At 44.7% G+C, this 22265-nt stretch overlaps 1 protein-coding gene across 1 annotated transcript; it reads left to right on the plus strand.

Moving 5' to 3' along the window:
* Window positions 1-1559: 1559 nt before the first annotated feature.
* LOC138510822 (ribonuclease HI-like) lies at window positions 1560-1868 on the plus strand. Its single transcript, XM_069626511.1, has one exon. The coding sequence runs from the start codon at window positions 1560-1562 to the stop codon at window positions 1866-1868; it is 309 nt and encodes a 102-aa protein (XP_069482612.1).
* The last annotated feature ends 20397 nt before the right edge of the window (window positions 1869-22265 follow it).

The following is a 22265-nucleotide window of genomic DNA, read 5'->3' on the forward strand; positions in this document are numbered from 1 at the left end:
TGTGGACGTACATCTATTCATTCAACCACCATATCTACGGACCCCGAGATGGCTCCAGCATTTGCGAAACAATACTGGTTGCCTCTCACATCCATAAAGACATTCACAGAGATTATTAAGAACCTAGAATCCCATGGGATAATTTGTCTGATTTGCAGTACCTTTAGCAACCCAGTACTGGGGATACTAAAACCAAATGGCCAATGGAGACTATGCGCACACCTGCAGTAGTTGAAGAAACGGGTGCACATGTCAAGATGGCCACTTCCCTACCTCGATCAAAGGCTTGCACAGATCCAAGGGTCAATGGTGTACACTGCCATTGATTTGAACAAAGGCTACTGGACAGTACCCATGAGTAGGGAAGACCAATACAAGCTGACCTTTACCTTCGGGGGGCACCAATGTAAGTGGACGTGGATCCCCTTTTGATTCATAAACTCCAGCAATGAGTTCAACCTCTTTCTGCATAAGGCCATGCCCGATTTCAGCAAAAGGGGAAACCTGGCCTATGTAGATGATATTCTGATCAAGAGCTCTACTTTGTAGGAACATTAATGAGAAATCTGCTAAGTTCTAACCCAGTTACAGAAAGCTGGAGAAAAATGGTCCTTTCAGAAGGCACAGTGGTGTAAGACCCGAGTGAACTTCTTGGGGCACAAGATCACCCCTGAAGATCTTAATCCCCAGGTGAAGAAGGTGGAAGCCTTATTGAAATTAAAAGACCCTGTTACTCTGCTAGAATTGAGAAGTTTTCTTGGACACACTAATTATAGTTGAAAGTCCATTTAAGACTACGCAGACATCACTTGACGTTTGGTCCATTTATTAAAGGATGAAGTCAAGTGGGAGTGGCGTCCGGGACAATCTAAGGCAGTCAAACAAATGAAAAGAAGCCTTTCCAAAGTTCTTTGGCTTACCTAATCAAGAATAGCGAGTTCTTCTTTGATACAGGGTTCGAAGATACCTGCCTAACAGCGCTGTTGTACCAAAAGCACGACAACTTCAACAAGGTAATCTTGTACATGAGTAAAACTTTGTCCTCTTAGGAGGAACAATGTAATGACTGTGAAAAGGCACTCTTGACGACGGTATGGGTGTTGAAAATTTACCACACATTCATCCAGGAGCAGCACATCATTTTAGAGACTCCTCATTTTAGAGACTCCTCATCAACCCTTGAATTATTTACAAAGTGACAGAATCTTGGCAGGAAATGTCAGTTATTCCAGAATTACTTAGTGGATTCTGTCCCTGCAAAGCATCATTGTGGAGTTCAGATATGGCCAAAACAAGAAGAGTCCATTAGCACAAGGATTGGTGGACCTGCATGAGTGCTCAAGAAAACTGTCTTGAGGAGGAAAGTCTAATGACCAACAACAAGATGGTGGTGTACCTAACTTGCCTGAACAAGGTCTACGAAGAAGACACCTGTCAAGGGATACCCACAGTTTATGTGAATGGGAGCTCCTACCATGTTAAGAATTAAGGGGAAAAGGGACTAGTGGCTCTCTGCTGGCTGCAAGATAGGACCCCAAAGTAGTCAGGTAGCAGAGCTGATGGCTGTTTATCAAGCAATCCTCACTGCAGCGCACCACCAATTCAAAGAACTGGTCAGAATCACTGACTCTGATTATGTCATGAATGGGTTTGTGGAGCAACTGATTAACTGGAAGAATCGAGGCATGCTTCTGGCCAACCACAAACCATTAAAGCATGGCAAACTGATCCAGTTAAATTTGAACTTGGTGACCTCTAATGAGATGACCATCTATTGTAAGAAGAGAAGAAGTCATTCCAAAATTGAGAGGCCAGATAAGAATGTGAATGATCTGGCTGACCAGCTGGTAAATACCAAAGCTCTGTAGGGGGATAACATAGAAACATAATTCTTGCTAGGTGAAATCCAAGTTGTTGCTGTCACCAGGTCAGAAACTCTTGCCAATAGTGACTTTTTTGACTACCCATTGGAATAAATATACTCCAGATGCAGATTTGATCACTGCACAGAAAAAGGAGTTAATTATTGGAACGTGTTATTGACACATTGAAGACCCTGTGAGACTTCTGCTAACAGAATCGGATTATGTAAGTAATAAGGATCTCTGGGTTTTGATGACGTTTTCAAAGATGTTCCATCCCGTTTGTTAGCATGGAGAGTCCAATCTGGATGTGATGAGTGGGTGGTACCTACCTCATTCCAAATCCTGATGTTGAGCCACACCCATGACGTGGCCACTCTTTAACAATAACAGAAAGATGCAATATTTTTAAATAAGTAAAATGCTGCACTAGGGGTAAAAAAAGCAATAACTGAAAAGGCTACTTTGGTTTCAGATGCAAAATGAAAATCTCAAGCCTTCGCAGGACAAGGCTGTGGTGTTGTGCGATGCAGGTGCGCAGGAAACGCTGCCCGTTGACCCGTCATATGCTACACCTATGTCCAAGCATTAAAATGTTTAAAAACAGAGAATCAGACTCTCTGCAGCAAGGCCCTTGCAGGACAAGGCTGCAGTGTGCACGATGCAGGTGTGCAGGAGATGATGCCTGTCATCACGTAATATGTTGCACCTACGTCCATGCATTGAAACCTTTAAAAACGGAGGATCTGTCTGTCTGCAGCAAAGCCCTTGGAGGACAAGGCCACAGTGTAGTGCAACGCAGGTGTGCAGGAGATGCTGCCCGTCAATACGTAATACATTGCACCTATGTCCACACATCAAAACCTTTAAAAAATGAGGATCCGACCCTCCATGGCAAAGCCCTTGCAGGATAAGGCTACAGTGTTGTGCAAAACAGGTGCACAGGAAACTCTGCCCATCGGCACATAATACATTGCACCTACGTCCATGCATAAAAACCTTTAAAAACTGGGATTGACCCTCTGTGGCAAAGCCCTTGCAGGACAAGGCCGCTGTGTTGTGCGAAGCAGGTGTTTGATGGCAAAGGGGTAGCGGCACAGAGTGCGAATATGCAATGAAATTGCCTTCCATCGTGTCTCAAAGGTAAGAAGGTGCAGAGAGAGAGAGAGTAGACACTACTGTGCTCCACGCAACTCCCATGCCTTGCGCATCCTCCCCTTTTCGCCCGACTCCACAGGTGTTAGTCCCCTCGCACCTCAGAATCCACTTCTCTCTTCTCCTCCTGCCTCTCCAGGTCCCCCCAGTTGTTACTATTGTGTTGAATACTTTTGTGTTGTATTCTGTGCATTTCTCTTCTTACTCTTACTGCCTTTCTTTGTTTACTGCCTTTCTGCCTTACTTTTTACTGCCTTTCCTCTCTTCTCCCCTGACAAGCTTTCAAGACAAGTCCAATCTATAAAAACTTCATCAAAACAGGTTCTTCCATGTTCTTCCAAAACCTTCAAGCACCACATTGACACCCTTGCTCCACCAGCCTTGGCCAACTTGTGCTTCCACTCTTTTGCCACTGGAACCTTCCCCTCCCCTGAAACATTCTCTTGTGCACCCTCTTCTCAATAAACCCTCAGCCGACTCCTGCCTTTCAAACTGGTCAAACCATGGATGAGTTTACGAAAGTCCTGCATGACTTACAGGCCAAGCTCGCTGCCACCAGGCAAGACTACACTGTTCTGGTAACCCATGTGTGTAGTCTGACCGCCGTGCAGACAAAGCCTCTTACAAAGGGGGCCTCCGCAACCATCCCTGTCCAGGTCCAAGTAACACTGAAGCCTGTAGTGCCTTTATCCCCACCCGAGAAGTATTCTGGAGATCCCAAGGAATACCAAACCTTTTTAACCCGATGTAGGATTCATTTTCTCACCATGTTAAACAGTAACTATATAGTACCTCCTTAGTATTTATATTGGCCTAAGCCTATTCGCGCAACACGGGAAACCGCATTGCAAAGTTCCGATTTTTGGATTAACTTTGCTGCCATTTTAAGATTCATCCGCCATTTTGATTTTCACTTGTGTGTTCTACGTTCTAAAATGGTGGACTATGTTTGCAAATTGAAGCCAAGCCGTCTGACCTTTGAGTTCTGTTAATTTTATGTTGTCCGAGAGCTGACTGTTTAAACTGAGCAAAGAGACCTTGTGATTCATATGAACTGTCATTTGAGTGTTGGCTGCGCTCGCAAGCCTCATCCTTGTATAAACATTTCGACAATGAAGAACAAACCTTGAGTGTTTGCTATAGCTGAACTACATTGTGAAGAAACTTGAAACAAGGCTTACCGCGGGATCCAAGAACATACATCACTATTGTGTCTTCATGAAAATACAAACTTATGATATGATATGATATGATATGGTATTTGTAACGCGCCTATACACAAGTGTTTCAAGGCGCGACGAGGCAGGGAGGGAGGGAAACAAGGGGAAGACGGACAAGCGATCCTACTAGGCCAGGTGTCATTCAGATCGCGCAAGTGCAGAGGTAAGGGGAAAAAGGAGAAAGTGCAGGGGGAGGAGGTGGGGGGAGAAGTGCAGTACAAGGTAAGTGGCGTAATGAAATAATAAATGATAAATAAAAAGGGCCAGCTGGTGGCAAGTGCGAGGTAAGTGCAGAGCAAGTGCTGGGCAGGGGGCTGTAGGGATACAGTGACAGTCCCTTATGTAATCCTTTGCATAATATTGTAAAAGCTGTATGTGAACTAGGCACAAACTCTAGACCACGAATTATTAACATGAAGAGAGGCTGGACAATATTGTATGAAATGTATAAATATGCTAGTGTTTAGATGTTCAGCACTCTCTCTCCTCTCTTTGTCGGCTGGTACACACTACAAGGTGTTGGGAGCCAGATAGCTATCTGTTTTGCTTTGTAAACTGTACAGTAATAAAAGATCTGTGAATCTTTTTAGCCTGTGATTGGTGTATTTCCTTTGTGGTACTCAGCCTCAATATTTCTTTGTTCTTTCAACCAAATCAGCGGTGTTCAGGGCTATCCAAGCTAGGACAGTCTTTGTCATATCATACCTAACTGGGGATGCGGTGCCCTGGGCAAACCCCTTGGTACAGAGGGATGATGGAGTGTTATACGATTGGGATGAGTTCTTGTTGGAATTTGGAAAAATATTCAATCGAAGAGCTGCAGCCATGTGTAAATTATTATTATTTGGAATTTCTTAAGCGCAACGGTCGCCCAAAGGCATCTTGGCGCTAGAGGAGAGACAGATGTCGAGGTGAAGAGAGAGGCCAGCCGAAAAAAAAAGCCAACCTAAAAGAGAAAGGTTTTCATAGCTTTCCTAAAAGCCAGATGACTGGACAGTTTCTTTATAGAGGACGGCAGCCCATTCCATGCAATGGCAGCAGCTACAGAGAAGGAGTGGCCTCCTATCCTAGCGCGATTAAAAGATGGCACAACAGGCAGATCTGCAACGCTTTATGAAGCTGGCGACTGGGGAGATATCGAACAAACTTAGACGTCAGAAACTCTGGACCAACATTGTGAATGGAACGATGGACAATGCACAGAGCTTTAAATTGAATGCGCTGACGTACTGGAAGCCAGTGTAGCGAGCACAGAACAGGGGATATATGTGCCCCATAAGGGGAGCCGGTGGCTGTCCTAGCTGTCAGATTTTGTAGGTGCTGTAATCTCTGAATGAGACCTCTCGGTTGGGCAAGATGTAAAGGGTTACAGTAATACAGCCGAGATAGTATAAGGGCAGCTACAACCATGGGGCGAAGATATTCTGGGATAAGGGGGCAGTACTTTTTTTAGAACTTTCAACTGAAGGTGGCCAGTTTGGCATACCATGGCAACCTTACTCTCCATAGAAAGACAGGCAGTCAGTGTGACTCCTAAATTCTTAATCTTTCAGGTGGGAATGGGGAGGTTGCCCAAAAATATAGGCCAGAAAGAAGACATCCAAAGTGATGGATTGGGGGGGCACCCCACCACAAGAACCTCTGTCTTACCGCTGTTTAATTTGAGCCAGTTATGGTTCATCCAGTTCCCCACGGCAGTCAGGCACTCATGCAGACATGCCGCCATCTCAGCCTGATCTAGATCTAAACGGATCAGGATCTGAGTGTCATCAGCATACGAGTAGCACCTGATGCCGAAGGACTGGAGACAGGGAGCTGTTGAACTTGCATCAGGGCAGCAAGGAACTGGTAATTTATGGCACCCAGTTTAACCGGCTGGTAGCTGAGGCTGATTGGCCTTGTGATAAAAGGATGTCTCTCTTTTATCAGGGCCTACGTGATGACCTTAAAGACCTCATAGCACGGGTGGATCCCCAGCCCCGGGATTAATCTAGCTCTATGCCTAGACCATTGACAGGCGAACAGCATGGAGACCGAAAGCGTGGGGACTCACACTAGATTGGACCAATCACGAACGTCCCACCCCGCTGACAAGGCAGTGGGGGACAAACCAATGCAGATCGGGTCAACCTGGGGCCCACTTATCAAAGAAGAAAAGCAGCTCTGACGCAAGGAGGACACAAGGAGATTTTCTACTTGTATGGTGGTACTATAGGACATTTTCTTAAGGAACCAAGCCTAAGTTGCAGGAAACACCTCAGTTTGGTGGTTGTAGGGGTAGTACAGTCAAGCCAGATAGTTGAAGTTACCCCGGCGGTTGGTTTTGTTATTTATTCTCCACATGTCATGTTGTCTGGGACTCTGGGTTTTCTTGATCAGGAAGTTTGGGTTACCCTACTGCTGGATTCTGGAGCTCCGGGTAACTTCATAGACATTGCTTATGCTGCTAAATGTAAGAACAAAAAAACAGAGTCTGTGAAGGCTGTAGATGGCACGCTGTTATGTTCTGGGCCCATAACACAGTGTATGCAGGTCTTGATGCTGCTTTTTCAGAAAAATCACCTGGAGGAAATCCAATTTGACCTCAAAACGGCACCGCAGTTTGCCATTATCCTGGGACTCCCGTGGTTCTATCGACATAACCCTTCTGTGGTTTGGTCAGAAGGCATGATATCCTTGTCTTCAACGTACTGTCTTACCCACTGTGTTTCAATGGAACACAACTTGTCCCTAGCACAAGAGCCTATGCCTGACCCTTCTGTCAAGACAGTTGAAACCTTGGATCTAAGTGCCCTACTATCGGAGTACATGGAGAATAAAGATGTGTTTAGTAAAAGGGCCACAGAAACATTGCCAACCCATTGACCATTTCATTGTCGTATTGACCTGGAGCCAGGCGCAGTCAGTGTTCCCTGCAGCCGAGTGTATGCTCTTATAGAGGCCAAAACTGCTCATTTAAAGGACTATATTGACACCACCCTGCGGAGTGGGTTCATCAGGCATTCCAAATCACCAGTCTCATCACCGTACTTCTTTGTACCAAAGAAGACCAGTGATTTCAGAACTTGCATCGACTACCACAGTATTAACTGTATCATGATTAAGAATGAGTATCCTTTACCTCTGGTCCCGGTATTGTTGGATCAGGTGCGCAGTGAGGCTGTTTACACCAAATTGGACCTAGAGGGGCCTACCATCTGGTACAGGTTCGGGCCAGAGATGAATGGAAGACGGCGTTCTGAACCAAATTCGGCCTCTACGAGTACCAAGTAATGCCGTTTGGCCTGTGCAATGCACAAGCAGCTTTTCAGCATTTTCTTGATGGAGTACTGCGCAAGTACCTACATGTATTCGCAGTAGTGTATATTGATGATATACTGATATATTCCAGAACATGTCAAACATGTCAAAGCAGTGCTTCAACGACTCCAGCTGTTTGCCAAATTAGAGATGTGTGAGTTCCATCGCACCATGGTGGAATTTCTGGGTTATTTTTTGACACCATCTGGGGTACAGATGGACCAAAGAAAAGTGCAAGCGGGTTGGAATGGACGGCCCCCACATCCGTTAAAGAGGCACAATCCTTTTTAGGCTTTGCAAATTTCTATTGGCGCTTCATCAAAAACTTCTCTGAATTGGTGACACCAATTACTGCACTACTTAACTAAGGGAAGGCATTCCTATGGGATGAGTCTGAAGAATAGGGCTTCCAACAACTGAAACAGGCATTTACATCTGTGCCAGTGCTTAAGCCTCCTCACCTGACTCAACACTTCTTGGTTGAAATTGACGCATCAAGTTATGCCTTAGGAGCTGTTCTCACACAACGGGACCCTAACACCGGTTTACTGCACCTGGTAGCTTATTATTCCCGAAATATGCTCCCAGCAGAAGCTAACTACACTATACCTGAGCAAGAGCTGCTGGCTGTTAAGTCAGTGTTCGAAGTGTGGAGACATTACCTCCTGGGAGATCGTCACACAGTAACGGTAATGACCGATCACCGAAGCCTACCGTTTATCAAGATGGCAAAAACACTCAGCCCCCGTCAACTTAGTTGTGCGCTGTTTTTTGCAGACTTCGGCTTCCTCATCATGTACCACCCAGGAACCGACAACAGAAAAGCAGACATCTTGTCCCGGTATCCTTGGCCAGAGACTAAGGAGACGGCGGAAGCTCGTCCCATTGTTCCAACAACATTTATCATTGGAGTAGTAGGAAGGCCTAACATCTTTGAAGATGTGCTGAACGTTAAGTATGCGCATGACCTACAAGATTGGTGCTCCAAGGGGTCTCAGCATACACTAGTGGACTGTCTTCCATATGATGCCAAAGCCCTCTACCTACCCACGCTAGCGCTCCAAAAGGAAGTCATGCAATGGTGTCACGATGCCTCATTAGCTGGACACTCTGGGATTACTAAAACTCAGCAGAACGTAGCTCGGCACTTTTGGTGGCCCACATTGCTCCGTGACGTGAGGGTGTATGTATCAGAATGTAGCACCTGTGGTAGACAAAAAACTAGTCATCAGAAGCCAGCAGGGCTATTGCAACACAGTGCCTATTTCACCTGCCCCTTGGCATACCATCACCATGGTCCTGGTTGTGGACTTACCACCAGACCAAAAGCATACCTCGATCCTGGTCATTGTTGACTCACTCATTAAAATGGGTCATATTTTTCCATGTGTTGGTGTTCCTGCTGCTGGTGAGATGGCAGAATTGTTCCTACACAACGGAGTGCGCTTCATGGGTTACCGACGCGTGTCATCACTGACCGAGGTCCACAATTTACCTCACGTTTTTGGCAAGCATTTTGCGGGTTAGTCAGTATAGAAGTCAGTTTCTCCTCTGGGTATCATCCGAAGATAGACGGCCAGACCGAGAAAGTGAATCTGGGCCTAGAGCAATACTTACGTTGCTATGCTGCCAAAACAGAGATGTCATTGGTCCAATATGTCTGGTTGGCTGAAATAGCCTATAACAACACTGTACATAGCTCCACAAAACATACCTCGTTTTTTGGGGTGTATGGATTCCATCCGCAGGTTTTGCCCATGACACCTAGTACCCCTCCAACAAACCTGCCACCTTATTAGGGCACCAAACCTATGCACAACAAGTCTTGACCGATATCCCAAAAAATTGGAATGCCGCAAAACTAAGCGACAAGTTTTATGCAGACAAGAAAAGATGCAAAACCCCCCAATATAAACAGGGTGACCGAGTTTGGATGTCCTCCCACAATATCAAAATGTCTGGGCCTGTAAATTACAGCCACAGTATTTAGGTCCATTTACAGTGTCAGAGGTGGTCCATCCAGTGGCAGTGAGGCTGGCCTTACCCATCCAAATGAAAATCCATCCCCCCTTCCACGTATCGTTGTTAAAATCAACCCAGCCCACCATTCGAACTGAGAAACCACCGCCCATATTGGAACAAGGTCATCCAGAGTACGAAGTACAGGCTATCTTAAACTCTCAACAACGTAAGGATGGGCTTTACCATTTGATAGACTGGGTGGGGTATGGCCCAGAGGACCGGTCTTGGGAACCGGCACAAAATGTTCATGCCCCAAGATTAATGCAAGCATTCCACCACAACTACCCAAACAAGCCCAAATCCAAGTCCTTCTGTGCAGCGAGAGTACTGTCAGGGTGTAGGGCTTGGGACTCTGTATGCAGGATGTTGGCTGGAGTGGACAAGACTCTTTAGCAAGCTGTAGGCAAAAAACACCAAATAACAAAGCAAAAGAGAACAAGAAGAAAAGGATCCAATCCGATAGAAGGCTTCTTTGTCCTCTTTGCAGGAAGAAAGGCCTACAAACTACATTCCCCAGCAGTCTCCTGACCAGGGACTACTTGAACACATCCACGTTGAGTGGGGCACGTGCGCGCATATGCGCAAGAGCAAAAGCACAGGGATTGTGCTCAGGGAAATGACCGGAGCAGAAGTATCTTCAGGTTCTCCTGTCACGGGGACCAGCACGAGGGGCCACGCCCCAGAGAACCACCGTTCCAGCCCCTCATCAGCAAAAGCTAAGTAATGCTACTACTAAAGGGGCCAAGCAAGCGACGGGCAGTGAATTGCAGCAGCAGCAATGCAGCATACCAGCTGCAGGGGGAAAGTGAGCATTCAGAATCATGAGCTGCAGCAAGGGACACATGCAGGGGGCGCAGCCCAGATCAGCCATGTCCCTCCTGCTCCAGGGAAGCTAAGTTACCGCACCAGTAGCGCCTCGTAGCTGCGATCTCACCCCCGCACGACATGCCCGCGTGTACCCATAGAACACTTGCTAGTTTAGTGAGCACCATTTGCATGTTAAGTAGCCACGTGAGGCTGATATGAGAGCCACATACTATTCCTCCTAGCCACGTGCAGCAGATAAACACTACTGCACATTTAGTCACATGCAGCAGACATCCTTGGGCATGCCTAGTAGCAGCCATGTGTGGTGAAATGCACCTGCTGCACAACCGAGCCACGTGCGGCTGGAACGCCCCACATGTGCATTCATACATTTTAAGCCACCTGCGGCCACATGTGCATGAACATGGAGTCTGTAAATAACGCTTAGGCTTATGTTGCATGAGCCCATAGTAACCCTGTCCTGGGAGGTGTCATTAGCCTAGCTGCTGCATGTACATTGTTTGCCTTTGAACCCACATGTCTATGTAGCACGCTGATCAGTAATCCAAGCTCTAATTTCAGCATTTGAACTGCTCCTGGCACCGGACCACTCACAACCAGAGATAAGTGTTGTTCTGGATACCTTGTTGCGTTGTGTGTATGTGAACTGTATTCTGTGGGTCAGTGCGTGCAATACAGTTATTGCTAAGTTAGCCTGTTTCCCCCTACCTATCCACCTCCCCTCTCCTAGCCCTCTTTCTGGTTACCCTCTGCACCAGTACCCATCCAACCATCGTGTTCCTAGCCCTCTTTCCCTGCTGTGGTCTTGGAGGCTTGTGTAGGCATTGTCTTGCAAGCACCAAGACCGTGGAAGGGGTGGTTGTTTCGTGCCACTCCTGTGCCTGGAAGCTGAAGCGGTGACATTCACAATTGGCCTGTATATTATTTTAGTTATTTTATATATGTATTGGGTCGGTTTTGGATTATGAATAATATAAGGGGATTGGGTGGGCTTTGCAGGTTTTTTTTTGATTGGGTGGGTGTTTGCCGGGGTTCCCCTTTGCATATATGTCCTAATTGACCTTTTAAATTAGGACAATTCACCCACAGTCAATTCTCCCGAGGTCAATTGTGGAAAGGTCAATTTGTATACATCCAAACGGGAGGTCACTTGATAAGTGCTAGGACGGAGGAATCCCAAGGGTGGGATCCACCGCTGCAAGGCAGGGGGCTCACAATGGCAGTGCTAAGGGGCGTCAGGGAGTGCTGATGTGGACTGGTTAGGTGGCCTGATAACCTGTGAGATTCATGAGGACCAGGCCTCCAGTCTCAGAGGCAGTGGGGTGATTAGCAGGGAAGGGAAAGAGGTAGAGAAAAGCAGAGTTTTGAGAAGTTTCCGGAACTTAAGGTGGTCCGGTTCAAGTTTTAGAGGGGCAGGGATCCCACTCCAGAGAGAGCACCAGCCAAATAGAGAGATCTGCCCCCCACACTCTGCTTAGAGAAGCGTTTGACAAGCAGAGAGTTGGAGTTAGAGGAGCAAAAGGGCTCTAGCAAGGAAGTACTTATGGAGAGAATGTTGGAGATAGCGTGATCCCAGGCCCCAGAAACCCTTGAGGATGATGCAGAGGGACTTCAATTTGATCCTCGCGGCCAATGGGGGCAGGTGGAGAGATTTTAGGGCTGGAGAGATATGGTCCCAGGACTTGAGGCCAATGAAAAGTCTTGCAGCTCTATTCTGGATTAGCTGAAGGGTGCGTAGGGAGGAAAGGGGGAGATTCAGGAAGAGGCTGTTGCACTAGTCCAGCCTAGTGAGGGCCAGGGCTCTGGAGACATTGAGCTTCTGGGGAAAGATGAGGAAAGGGAGAGTGGCTCTAAGAGGGGCAGCTGGAAGTGGGCCTTCTTGGCAAGGTCCGAGATGTGAAGGGTGAAGGAGATAGTGGAGTCAAAGATGACCCCAAGGTTGTTGGCTTCACAGGACAGTGAGGGTAGAGGGCACTTGTAGGGTGGTAAGAGGGTAGGAGTGAAACAGGGTGCAGGTGTCCCAATAAGAAGGAACTCTTTCTTACTGGCATTAAGACAGCGATTGTTAGCTGCACACCATGCCTGGGTGGTGGTCGGTCAATCAGGGATGAGAGAGGAGGTAGAGGAGGTAGTAGAGGCAAGTTTGAAGGAAAGCTGTGTGTCATCAGCATAACACTGGAAATGAGGAGAGAAGTAGGAGATCAGATGAGCCAGAGGAGCGAGATAGATATTGAAGAGCCACAGGGATAGGATAGAATCCTGGGAATGCCAAAGGCAGAGAGTAAGGTGGTGGAGTAGAAAGGGTGCAGTTGCAACTGGGAAGGGCGGTTAGTGAAGAAAGAAGTCAGCCAGTCCAGGGCCCAGTCCATGATGCTGAGGGTATCACAGAGCTGTTTTATGAGGATAGATGGTTGACTATATCAAAGGCAGTGGAGATATCAAAGAGGATGAGAACAGCAGGAGAGTATGCTAGAGTATCTTAGTTTGGTGGGCGGGACTCCCTATGTTAAGCCTGATCTCCCAATATATCATTACAGATAAGATTAGAGGTGGTAAATAGGTAATATATCAGGGTAGCTGCATTTGTGGTCCTGGCGCCTGCTGAGTAGTAGCGTCCCTTTATGGATTTATGGCACAGGGATACAGCCAAAAGGAAAGAAAAGCCCACGGGCCAACCTTAAGAGTATACATACAAGTATAAAGATACAGGAATGTTGGGCTTTCTATGGAGGGACATTCTTTGGGGCCTATAGAAGTGTCTGAAACCCAAGACCCGAGTGTAAACATTTACACAATTAGTAAAATTAACTCTCTCTCCAAAGATGAGGAAGATGATTCACTAGTGTGTGGCCAGGTGAAACGGAAGTGTGACAGAGGGGCTGGAAAAGTCTGCTGTATGAGACAGTGCTTACATTACATTAAGATAAGAAGGTGGGGATTTGAGGGTGGTTATTATGAGGACTCACATAAGCTTAATTGACTGTCGGCCAAGAACTTCTAGGTTCTTGGTGCTGGATTTTCTTGACGTGTACGTGTATTGCCTTTTTTATGTGTATAATAATAGTTTACATACTTTGACACACTCATTCCGTCTACTTGGTGTGGCACCAATCGGATCCAGTAGCTTGGCTACCTGGAGAGAATACAGCAAACAGAGAGGCCAGCAGGGAGCAATAGCCAGGCCACGATTACGACATATTAACTACCTGTTCTTTGAGAGGGAGGCTTGCACTGGTGCCACCTAAGTTTCAGGTGTAGTGCTGGTGCGACGCCTGTACTGATGTTGACTGTGCCATGGCTGATCTCTGGGAGGCAAGCCTGCATTGCTTCTGCTACACCTCTTGTGCATCGGAGACATGAATAACTCATAGCCGTGCTGTATGTTGTTGTGCAGGGAGGACTGCACTGATGCTTTCTGTACTGTAAATTGCACCTATCTACTGCAAGTAAGTAGGTATTTGTGCTGCCTTCTTGGAACATGTTTTGAGGAATTACCAAACTGTTCCTATATGTACTGCAACTGTTTTGCAGAGAAAGGTCCTGCACTAATGATGCCTGTGTGAACAATTTATTGGGTGAAAGCATGCACTTCTGCTGCATGTCCTGTGCATATTTTGTGGGAGTGGTGGTGCACGGTTGCCTGTAATTACCTGGTCTGTGGGAGTGAAGTGTGTACTTCTGCTGCCTTTGCTGTACCAGTTTAGCTAGTGGAAGTACCCTTTTCAGTAAAGGTGAATGCAGCTCACACTTCTTCCTCCCGTGCTGAACCTACCGGGGTAAATTCGGGGGCAATCTAGAAACGGACATATCCATGGATGCATAATTGGGAGGTGAAATGTCTGTGTATGTGCAAAGGTGCACATGGATTTTTGAAGTTGTTGCTATGTTACGTATATGCAAATTGACATATGAGGCTCCACAGAAGCATTTGACATGGTAAATGTCCATGTGAAAGTGAACATGGCCATTGAACGTTGTTCCCAATATACTAGGCAGTGTGGAGACATTTCAGTTTGACCTGCACATGTGAAGCAGAACCTTAGCAATGAAGCTGCTTTGGGACACGATTGCAGTAAATGAGCATGTGAGGAAAGGGCTGGGCACATATTGATTAAACCTGGGTGTATGGTGTTAAGTATATGCAAGTTTGTGACATATAATTAAATAGTAGTAGATGGACCCGAACAACTGAACATTGGCATATGGAAGTGTCTGACATGTGATGGCAGGCTCTATATTGGAATCCAAGTCTGAAACTTGAAATATGAAGACATTCTTCGCATGTGTTGAATTCCCATATAAGCCTGGCCTGGCCTGGTCTTATGAAGGTTATGTGCTCATATTTTTTTTTTTTTATTTGCATTTAGCGGTCACACAGCCCAGAGGCATTGAGGCGCTGTTACAGAATTTTTAGTTGTTGTTGTCTTAGTTGCAGATTTATAACACGCTTAAATACCCAGAGGTTTCCAAGCGCGGACCCGGGGATCGAACCTGTGTTGTTTCTTGTCGTCTTACTTCCAAGACGAGCACGTTGCCACTGAGCTATCCTCCCGGGACAATATAATGTGATACTCTACATGAGAATGTAGGTAATTGTTAAAGGATAGCACTAAATGAAAGAGGCAAGCTGATGTTGCAAGATACTCGGAATGAAAATTGGAAATCACTCAGAAACACCTTTTAAGCTGTTCCATATTAGTATTTTGTATTTATTTGTATTTTATGTAGCACCTTAAGCCAAGGCTCTGTACAGATACTCAAAACGGTAGAATAAAAATGTAAAGGAAAATTAATAAAAAGCAATCTATCATGTAAACCAGGGTGAAGAAAATGGGACTTCAGCAATTTCCGAAATAAAGGCTAGGCAGAGATAGTGTGAAGAGAATAAGGGAGAGCACCCCAATGTAGGGGAGCCAAGAAGGCAAAGAACCAAAAGCCAGACTGAGCACAGGGAGAACGTGGAACTACGAGAAGAAATTGGGAAGAAGAACAAAGAGATCGGGAAGGAGTATAAAATGAAACCAGGGAGGAAAGGTATTCAGAACTAAGACCATAGAGAGACTTGAAAACAAGATACAAACAGTTAAATTTAAGTTGAGATTGGAACGATAGCCAGCCAAGAAAAGAAAGGGAAGAAGAAACAGAGTCATGAAAGGAAAGATGACAAAGAAGATGAATGGAAGCAATAAAAACAGATTTCCGGGGAGCAAGACAAGAAAGTGGAAGACCAAAGAGAGCAGTAGAGCAATAGAACAGTTGGGAGAAGATTAGAGAGGATATCAACAAATGTGTAGCCTGAAAAGTCAGAAAGGGACGAACTTTACAGATATTGTATAAATGGAAGCGACAGGTGCGCGAGGACAGCGAGATGTAGTGGGTAAAGGATAAAGCAGAATCAAGGTAGAGCCCAAAAGTGCAAGCAGTGGAAGTAATCACAAGCTGGGAAGGGGGATATAAAACAAAACAAGGAGAAAGAGTGTTGGCAAGAAAGAAAAGAACCTCATTTACACTCTGGTGCTCATGCCAAAACGTATTTGCATTTCTTGCTTTTATTGTATTTATATAGTGCTTAACGCCTAAGCACTGTACAGAGAACAAGGGATGGTACAATGAATTGAGGCAAAAAAAAAATGTCAACCAAACAGAATTAGACACACAGAAGATAACCATTTAGCCAATATTTTTAAAAAAAAAGCAGATAAGTGGACGGCGAGCACAGAGGCAAAGGGAGAGTATTGCAATGTTTAGGCGTAAGTAATACATTGGGGATCGGGGAAACAGTAAGATAAAGAGAGACTGAGAATGGGTGTGTAGAGGAGTACAGAAAGAACGGAGAGAGGAAACATAAGGAGGAGCTAGACCATGGAGACATTTGGGCAGAATACATAGAACATTGAAAAGAAGACCATCATCAAAGAAGAGCCATCAAGGCAATGAAATGACGTTGCCAGTGCAGAGAACATATGGAACACTGATAGAGGCATGACTGATAGAACAAGGAGGGGCAGCTGGCAGCAAGTAGGCCAAGAAGAAGACTAGAACAAAAGAGCAGGTGTGAAAAAACTAGGGAAAAATCAGGACCTTAGTGACATCAAAGGTGAGAAAGTGACGGCCCTTAGGGGTATTATAAAGCTGGAAAGGCCAAGAGGAAAAAAGGAGATGATGTGAGATGAGAAAGAAAGATAGATGTCAAAAATGACACGCAGAATATGTTCAGACGTCGAAATAGGAGAGCAGATCAAAGGAAAGGGAATAGTGCACGAGTGGGGGCGGGGGGGATTTGTAGAAGCAGGAAAAACAAAGTAACCCCTTTTAGAACGGTTGAGGTGTAGGTAGTGGGAAGGCATCCAAGACTGGATGGCAAGCAGAAAGTTTTAGGACAGAAGAATTTGAGACTCATCCTCATAAAGATGAAGAGATAAAAGAGGCAAGGGTCAGCAAAATGGGCTGCTGTGTCCCTGAATGCATACAGCAAGGAATATGATTTTAAAACTATAGATATGAACTGCGAAGGGAAGAGAGGCACGTTATTGTTTAGAATACGTTAAAATGAACTCCCTCTTAAAAAGATGGCCCACCTTCCAGCTCCCAAACAAAGTCAACAATCAAAGCAAAGCTCATTCGAAGACAATTAACAGAAGCTGTGAGCGTTAGTAACAAGCACACTGACAGGTTTTCGGATTCCTTGCCACGCCTTGAATTATTCACAAGTCGTTACCTAATTACACGTTTTCTCGTATTTCGTCCCTGATTGCTCACTCCAGTTAATCCCAGCAATGCTTGAAGCTGCGACCCTTCTGGCTGAGTGGATGTGGCAGGCGGAGAAATAGGCACCGGATCCATCAAAATCTTTTGGCTGAGTGGTTTACTATTCGACCGCCCCTATCTGCTACTTGCCGAAGCGTGAACTTCGAAACGGAGCGCCGTGTATCATCAACCATTTCTAATTATTGTGGTATGCTTTGGCACTCCCCTTGAATCAATAACGCACTTTTCCTTTGACTACATTTTCCGTTCTGCCTGGAGGAACCGAGTGTGACAGCTGAAGGCATCAATATTCCAGTTTGCTTTGCTTATGTGATTAATATGATTAGCAGCCTCATTCATGATAACGAAGCGTAACATTGAGTAGTGACAGTTATACTATTAAGCATCAATTAAAGCTCAATGCGAAAACACGCAGCAATTCAAGAAAACTATTTATCATAAAACACTGTGACACAGCTCAGAATTTGACAAAATATGTGGCAATAATTATCTGAACTTTTCTCTAATAAATATTCATGCTGTGAATGGGCTAAGTTATCTTGCATTCTCTACACTTTGAGGCAGCTACCTCGCAATGCAGCACAGTACAAAACCTCACCATTTATATATATATATATATATATATATATATATATATATATATGTACACTGAAACAACTTTGTTAAAAGGAGATTATGGTTAAGTTACTAACACAAAAAGGGGGTTTTCGGGTTTACTTGAAACCACAAAGTCCCTTTAACAACGTTTTTTCACTGAATTTCATTGTTTTTTATTAGTGCAACTTAATCATAACCTCCCTTTAACAAAGTTTTTCAGTGAAGTTCAGAGGTTTTTGCTAGTGCACCTTTGATCAGCTACAAGCCCCTTATATTATACCCCCACCCCAAAATAGCAGATATGGAGTTCGTGGACAGGGCGGTGTTAGGCAGCATTAAATGCAGTACCCTCTGGGAACATCATACACAATTAAGACTACAAGTGACAGTGCAAATTCACCTTTGGCACACGCCTGTACTACACAGTAGAGTGGTAGCGATGGATGAGCAGCCAGACTAATCTGAAGAGCAAGTGAGCAGTATCAATAGTTACACAAAGGACAGCAATTACTATGATTCAAACAAACACTGACTGAAGGTTTCTGAGTAAAAGAATATACATTTATTTACACATCAGTCGTATAACATTTCACTAAAGTAAAGCAGTTTAAAAATCAGACTCTTAATAGTCCACACCACTCAAAATTGGTTCCAGACAAGTTAAGCTCACAAATGCAGTGAGAGCAAAATGGCACTCCAGAAATTTAAATGGGAGGGAAAGACAAAGTTAGGCAGACATTGAACAGCACCAACAGGTAAGTAAGCAGGGCAATCTAGAAAGAGGAACTACAGTGATGGAATCAAATCAAAAAGGCTTAGGGCCAAAGTCAATAGGACAAAAGTCTTTTTCTCAAGATCACACAGTTCAGGGTAGTTCGCTGTTAAGTCTTTGTCAAGAGTTCTGGATGAAGTTGGTCAGTAGAAAAGTTTGTTCAAAGAGAATAGAAGGACAAGTCCTCGGATTGGAGAAAGATTTCACATACTTTCACCGTGGCTGAACAAAACTCACAACTGGATCTGCGCAGTACCTGCAAATGGAGAAGAAGCTGTAGCTGTGGCGGACGTTCCTGGTAGTTCCTGCAGGCTCATGGATCCTGAAGCGACTGTTGGACGGACACGAAGTAGGAAGAATGGAGGTTTCTGCACTACCCAGGGAAGAAACCAGCAGCAGAGCAAAGCAACGAATAAAAGGTGCACATCTTAAAACCCAATCACGGTCTGACCTTCCTGGCTATCTGGCCCACTGTAGCTTGGTACAGCAAATTCGACCAGAGGAGGGAGTCCTGGCTTGCTGTTTGGGCAAACTTGTTGGTCCCACCTGCTCAGGGGAAGAAGAATCCTGGAGGATCTTCTCTGTCTTTGGAGTTCGAGGATTCGGACCTGCAGCAGGGCTTCACCGGGCGGTTTAGTCATGATAGGGGTCCTCTTCCGTCAGCTCCTCATCGGTTACTTCATTCCAATGGCGACTCTGCCTTTCCAGACCCAGAGACATGCTTTTTATGCAGTTTTCCCCCATTCACACAGCCTGGCCGTCAATCACACAGCAGGGTGGCTGTCCTGGCCGTACAGTCACCTAGCCAATCAAACATGAGTGTGACTTGGGTTACCAAGGGAACCCATGGCAGGGATTCTAAGACCTCTCCCTCACATCATGCCTACCCAGACTTTCAGGTGCCTAAGGAGGGCTTCTGTGTAGAAGCCCGCGAAGATACGGTGAACAAAGGAACCAAACCTGGTTTGGTGTTCAGAGAAAAACACAAGAAAGACATTTTCAAAAAGAAATGGCGAATAAACCCAGCCGGAACCATATACAAATGTATATGGTCTAGCGAGTTTAAGTTCGAGCTACCAAGATAGCCTAAAAAAATACCAAGTTTATTTATGATAACCGCGGTAGGAAACATAGGGTAGTTACCACTGCCCCCAGCCAAGTCTTGATGAAAAGGGAACAAAACAATGCTCCAGTGAAACAGACACAAAGGGATAAGTATTAACCCTTTCCAGTACTCCATGTAAGATGGTTTGTACTGGGTCTGTGGATTTAAAAAGACTAATAAAGTCAATGGCAACTTTACATGTTCTGGGAGACAGTAGTCAGTCCCAGAAAATGGAGTCTGAGTTGGGAAGTCTAAAAGTCAACCCTGTGTCACTGCACTGAAGGTGCTGTGTAACACACAGTAAAAAGATGATGCCTGTGGAGTAGGTGAGGCTCCACAGTCTATTAACACAAAAATGTTGAACACACACAGCAAAACACATGTAAGAGTGGGGAAAAGGCTCACACTCTTACCAGGTGAAAGAAATAAATCCTAGAAATCCAGCAAAGCTGCTGAGGAGCTCAGTAGGTAAGGGAAATTAGCCATTCTGGAGAATTCTCCCTAACAGGCGGTAGTCCGTGGACGGCATTTACAAGGCTCAGAATCATAGGGGAGACCCAAAAAAGATCTACCCAATAACCATCAAACAGATGTACTTAAAATCACAACTAATGTTTACAACATGCAAATATACCTTTTTTTAAAAACATGTTAAAACATACTAATCATTGTTTTTATGTAACACACATTACAATGGAATGCAATAATCACAAACCATAAATGTACACGTCACATAATATCCTCACTACAACTATGCATACAGATTAAGAAACACCAGGTGCTTATTAGACAACACATTCTCACTAAACAGTAAGTGCATTGTATTTATTTCTATTTTATAAAGCTTTCATTACCTAAACATGTGTTATAAGTCAAAAGCCCTTTTTTTCTCACAGAAATGGCACACACACTTGAATTGTTAGAGGAGAATTTACCAAAAGAAGAAATGAGTGATGATAACATCTCCAATGGTATGCAATAGATATTTCAATGTAAACGAATAATGTATTTTGTACACAGCCTACTAAAATAATAATTTCTATTTCTCTTACAGTCCATAGTTTTCATGTAGAAACGATGGCCCAGGTGAATTATTCCCAAACCCCAGTATCACCAACCGAAGCCCTACCCCCATCTGTAAATAACCAATCATGAATGTGTCCAACAATTTAGATGAACTTAGTAATGATTTGAAAGAAATTGTACAGTATGTAAAAAATAATCTAATAAAAAATATTCGCTATCACTGTCCATCTTGCACCTGTCCCCCTCGTTTCCAGCAATCATCTGCAGCAAATTCTGAACTTTTTAATGAGAGATGCTTTGATGAAAACTCACTCCCTTCCTCCCCTCATGATTCTTGTACAAAAGTTCCTTATTCTCTCATTTATGTTTCCCATTCCGATACCTGATCCCTTTCTTGAGTAAACAAATATATATTTTGTTCTGTAAATGTTTTGTTTATTGTTGTGTGATATTTCCTATTTAAAAAAAAAGACAATTATGAGTCTGAGGACTATGTGACTGCCCAGGTTGTTCACACACAAAATGGAGGTCAAGCGCGATGTCCGGACAAGTCTGGTTTTGGACGATGCACTTTTAATTAGTCCACAGACACTCTGCCAGTTCTACGGACACCCGGTACATGTGCGCGCTGTGATTCATGCCTGGAGTGTGTCTGGGGCCGCCTTTCAGGATGGCAGACATCCCTGGACGTCATCATGTGACCGCACGCATGGGGCATGACAGCGATGTTTGAAAATGATGTTCGTGGCCACAGAAAGTTTAAAAGTACTTTTCCAGCCAATCTAATGTGTTTCAAGCACCCATACCCATTCTTGATTGATGTGGTAACTTTTGATAACTTTTCAAGGTCTATTTGTGACTCAGTAGTCCGCAGTCAGTACAACTGTCTATGGGCGGTTCCTCAGAAGGGACTCACCCATTACTTTCCCTCATTTTCAGTCTGGCTATTCAGGAGAGAGCACCTCCTGGCAGTTCAAAGTTTCGGTTTTTGCTGATTTGCAGATCTGTTTTGTGAACAGCACCTGCTTCTTCACTGCCGTGCATATTGGAGATCATGGCGTCTCTTATGGCCATTGCTTCTTCTCTTCCCAGCCACTTCCACCACCACCACCATCATCATCTGAATGTAATGTGAAGCACCGATCTGTAGGGGGAGCAGTTTAAGATAACTTTTTAAGACTGTGACAAGGAGTATGAGAAACACTGCCACTTACCTGATTAAGAACCGCCCAACATCTTCTCTCCACCTGCCCCTTCGTCCCTGTGGTTGATGCTCCTTCCCTCCCTTCCCTCACCTGCCTTGCCTTGGCAAAAGAAATTCAAAATTGCATAAAACAAACAAAAAAAGGTTCCTTTGAGAGTCACCTTTCACAGTTAAAAAACAGAAGTGAGAAACAAGTTACAGGCCCCTGTGCAGCCTGCATAGTCCGTGGACTGCACAGTAGTCTGCAGACATCTAAAAAATTCAAGGCATGGGACGATTGAAATCATTTAATTGTTTTGTGTTGAAAAAGGGTGGCTCTTAAAAGAAACTTTTTTTGTGTTTTTGGCTTTTATATATGTATATTTTTTTGATTTTACAAACTGAACTAAGAAAACATTTAACTGAA

This window comes from Ambystoma mexicanum, chromosome 6p, assembly GCF_040938575.1.
Source record: "Ambystoma mexicanum isolate Mex_15411 chromosome 6p, UKY_AmexF1_1, whole genome shotgun sequence".
NCBI lineage: Eukaryota > Metazoa > Chordata > Amphibia > Caudata > Ambystomatidae > Ambystoma > Ambystoma mexicanum.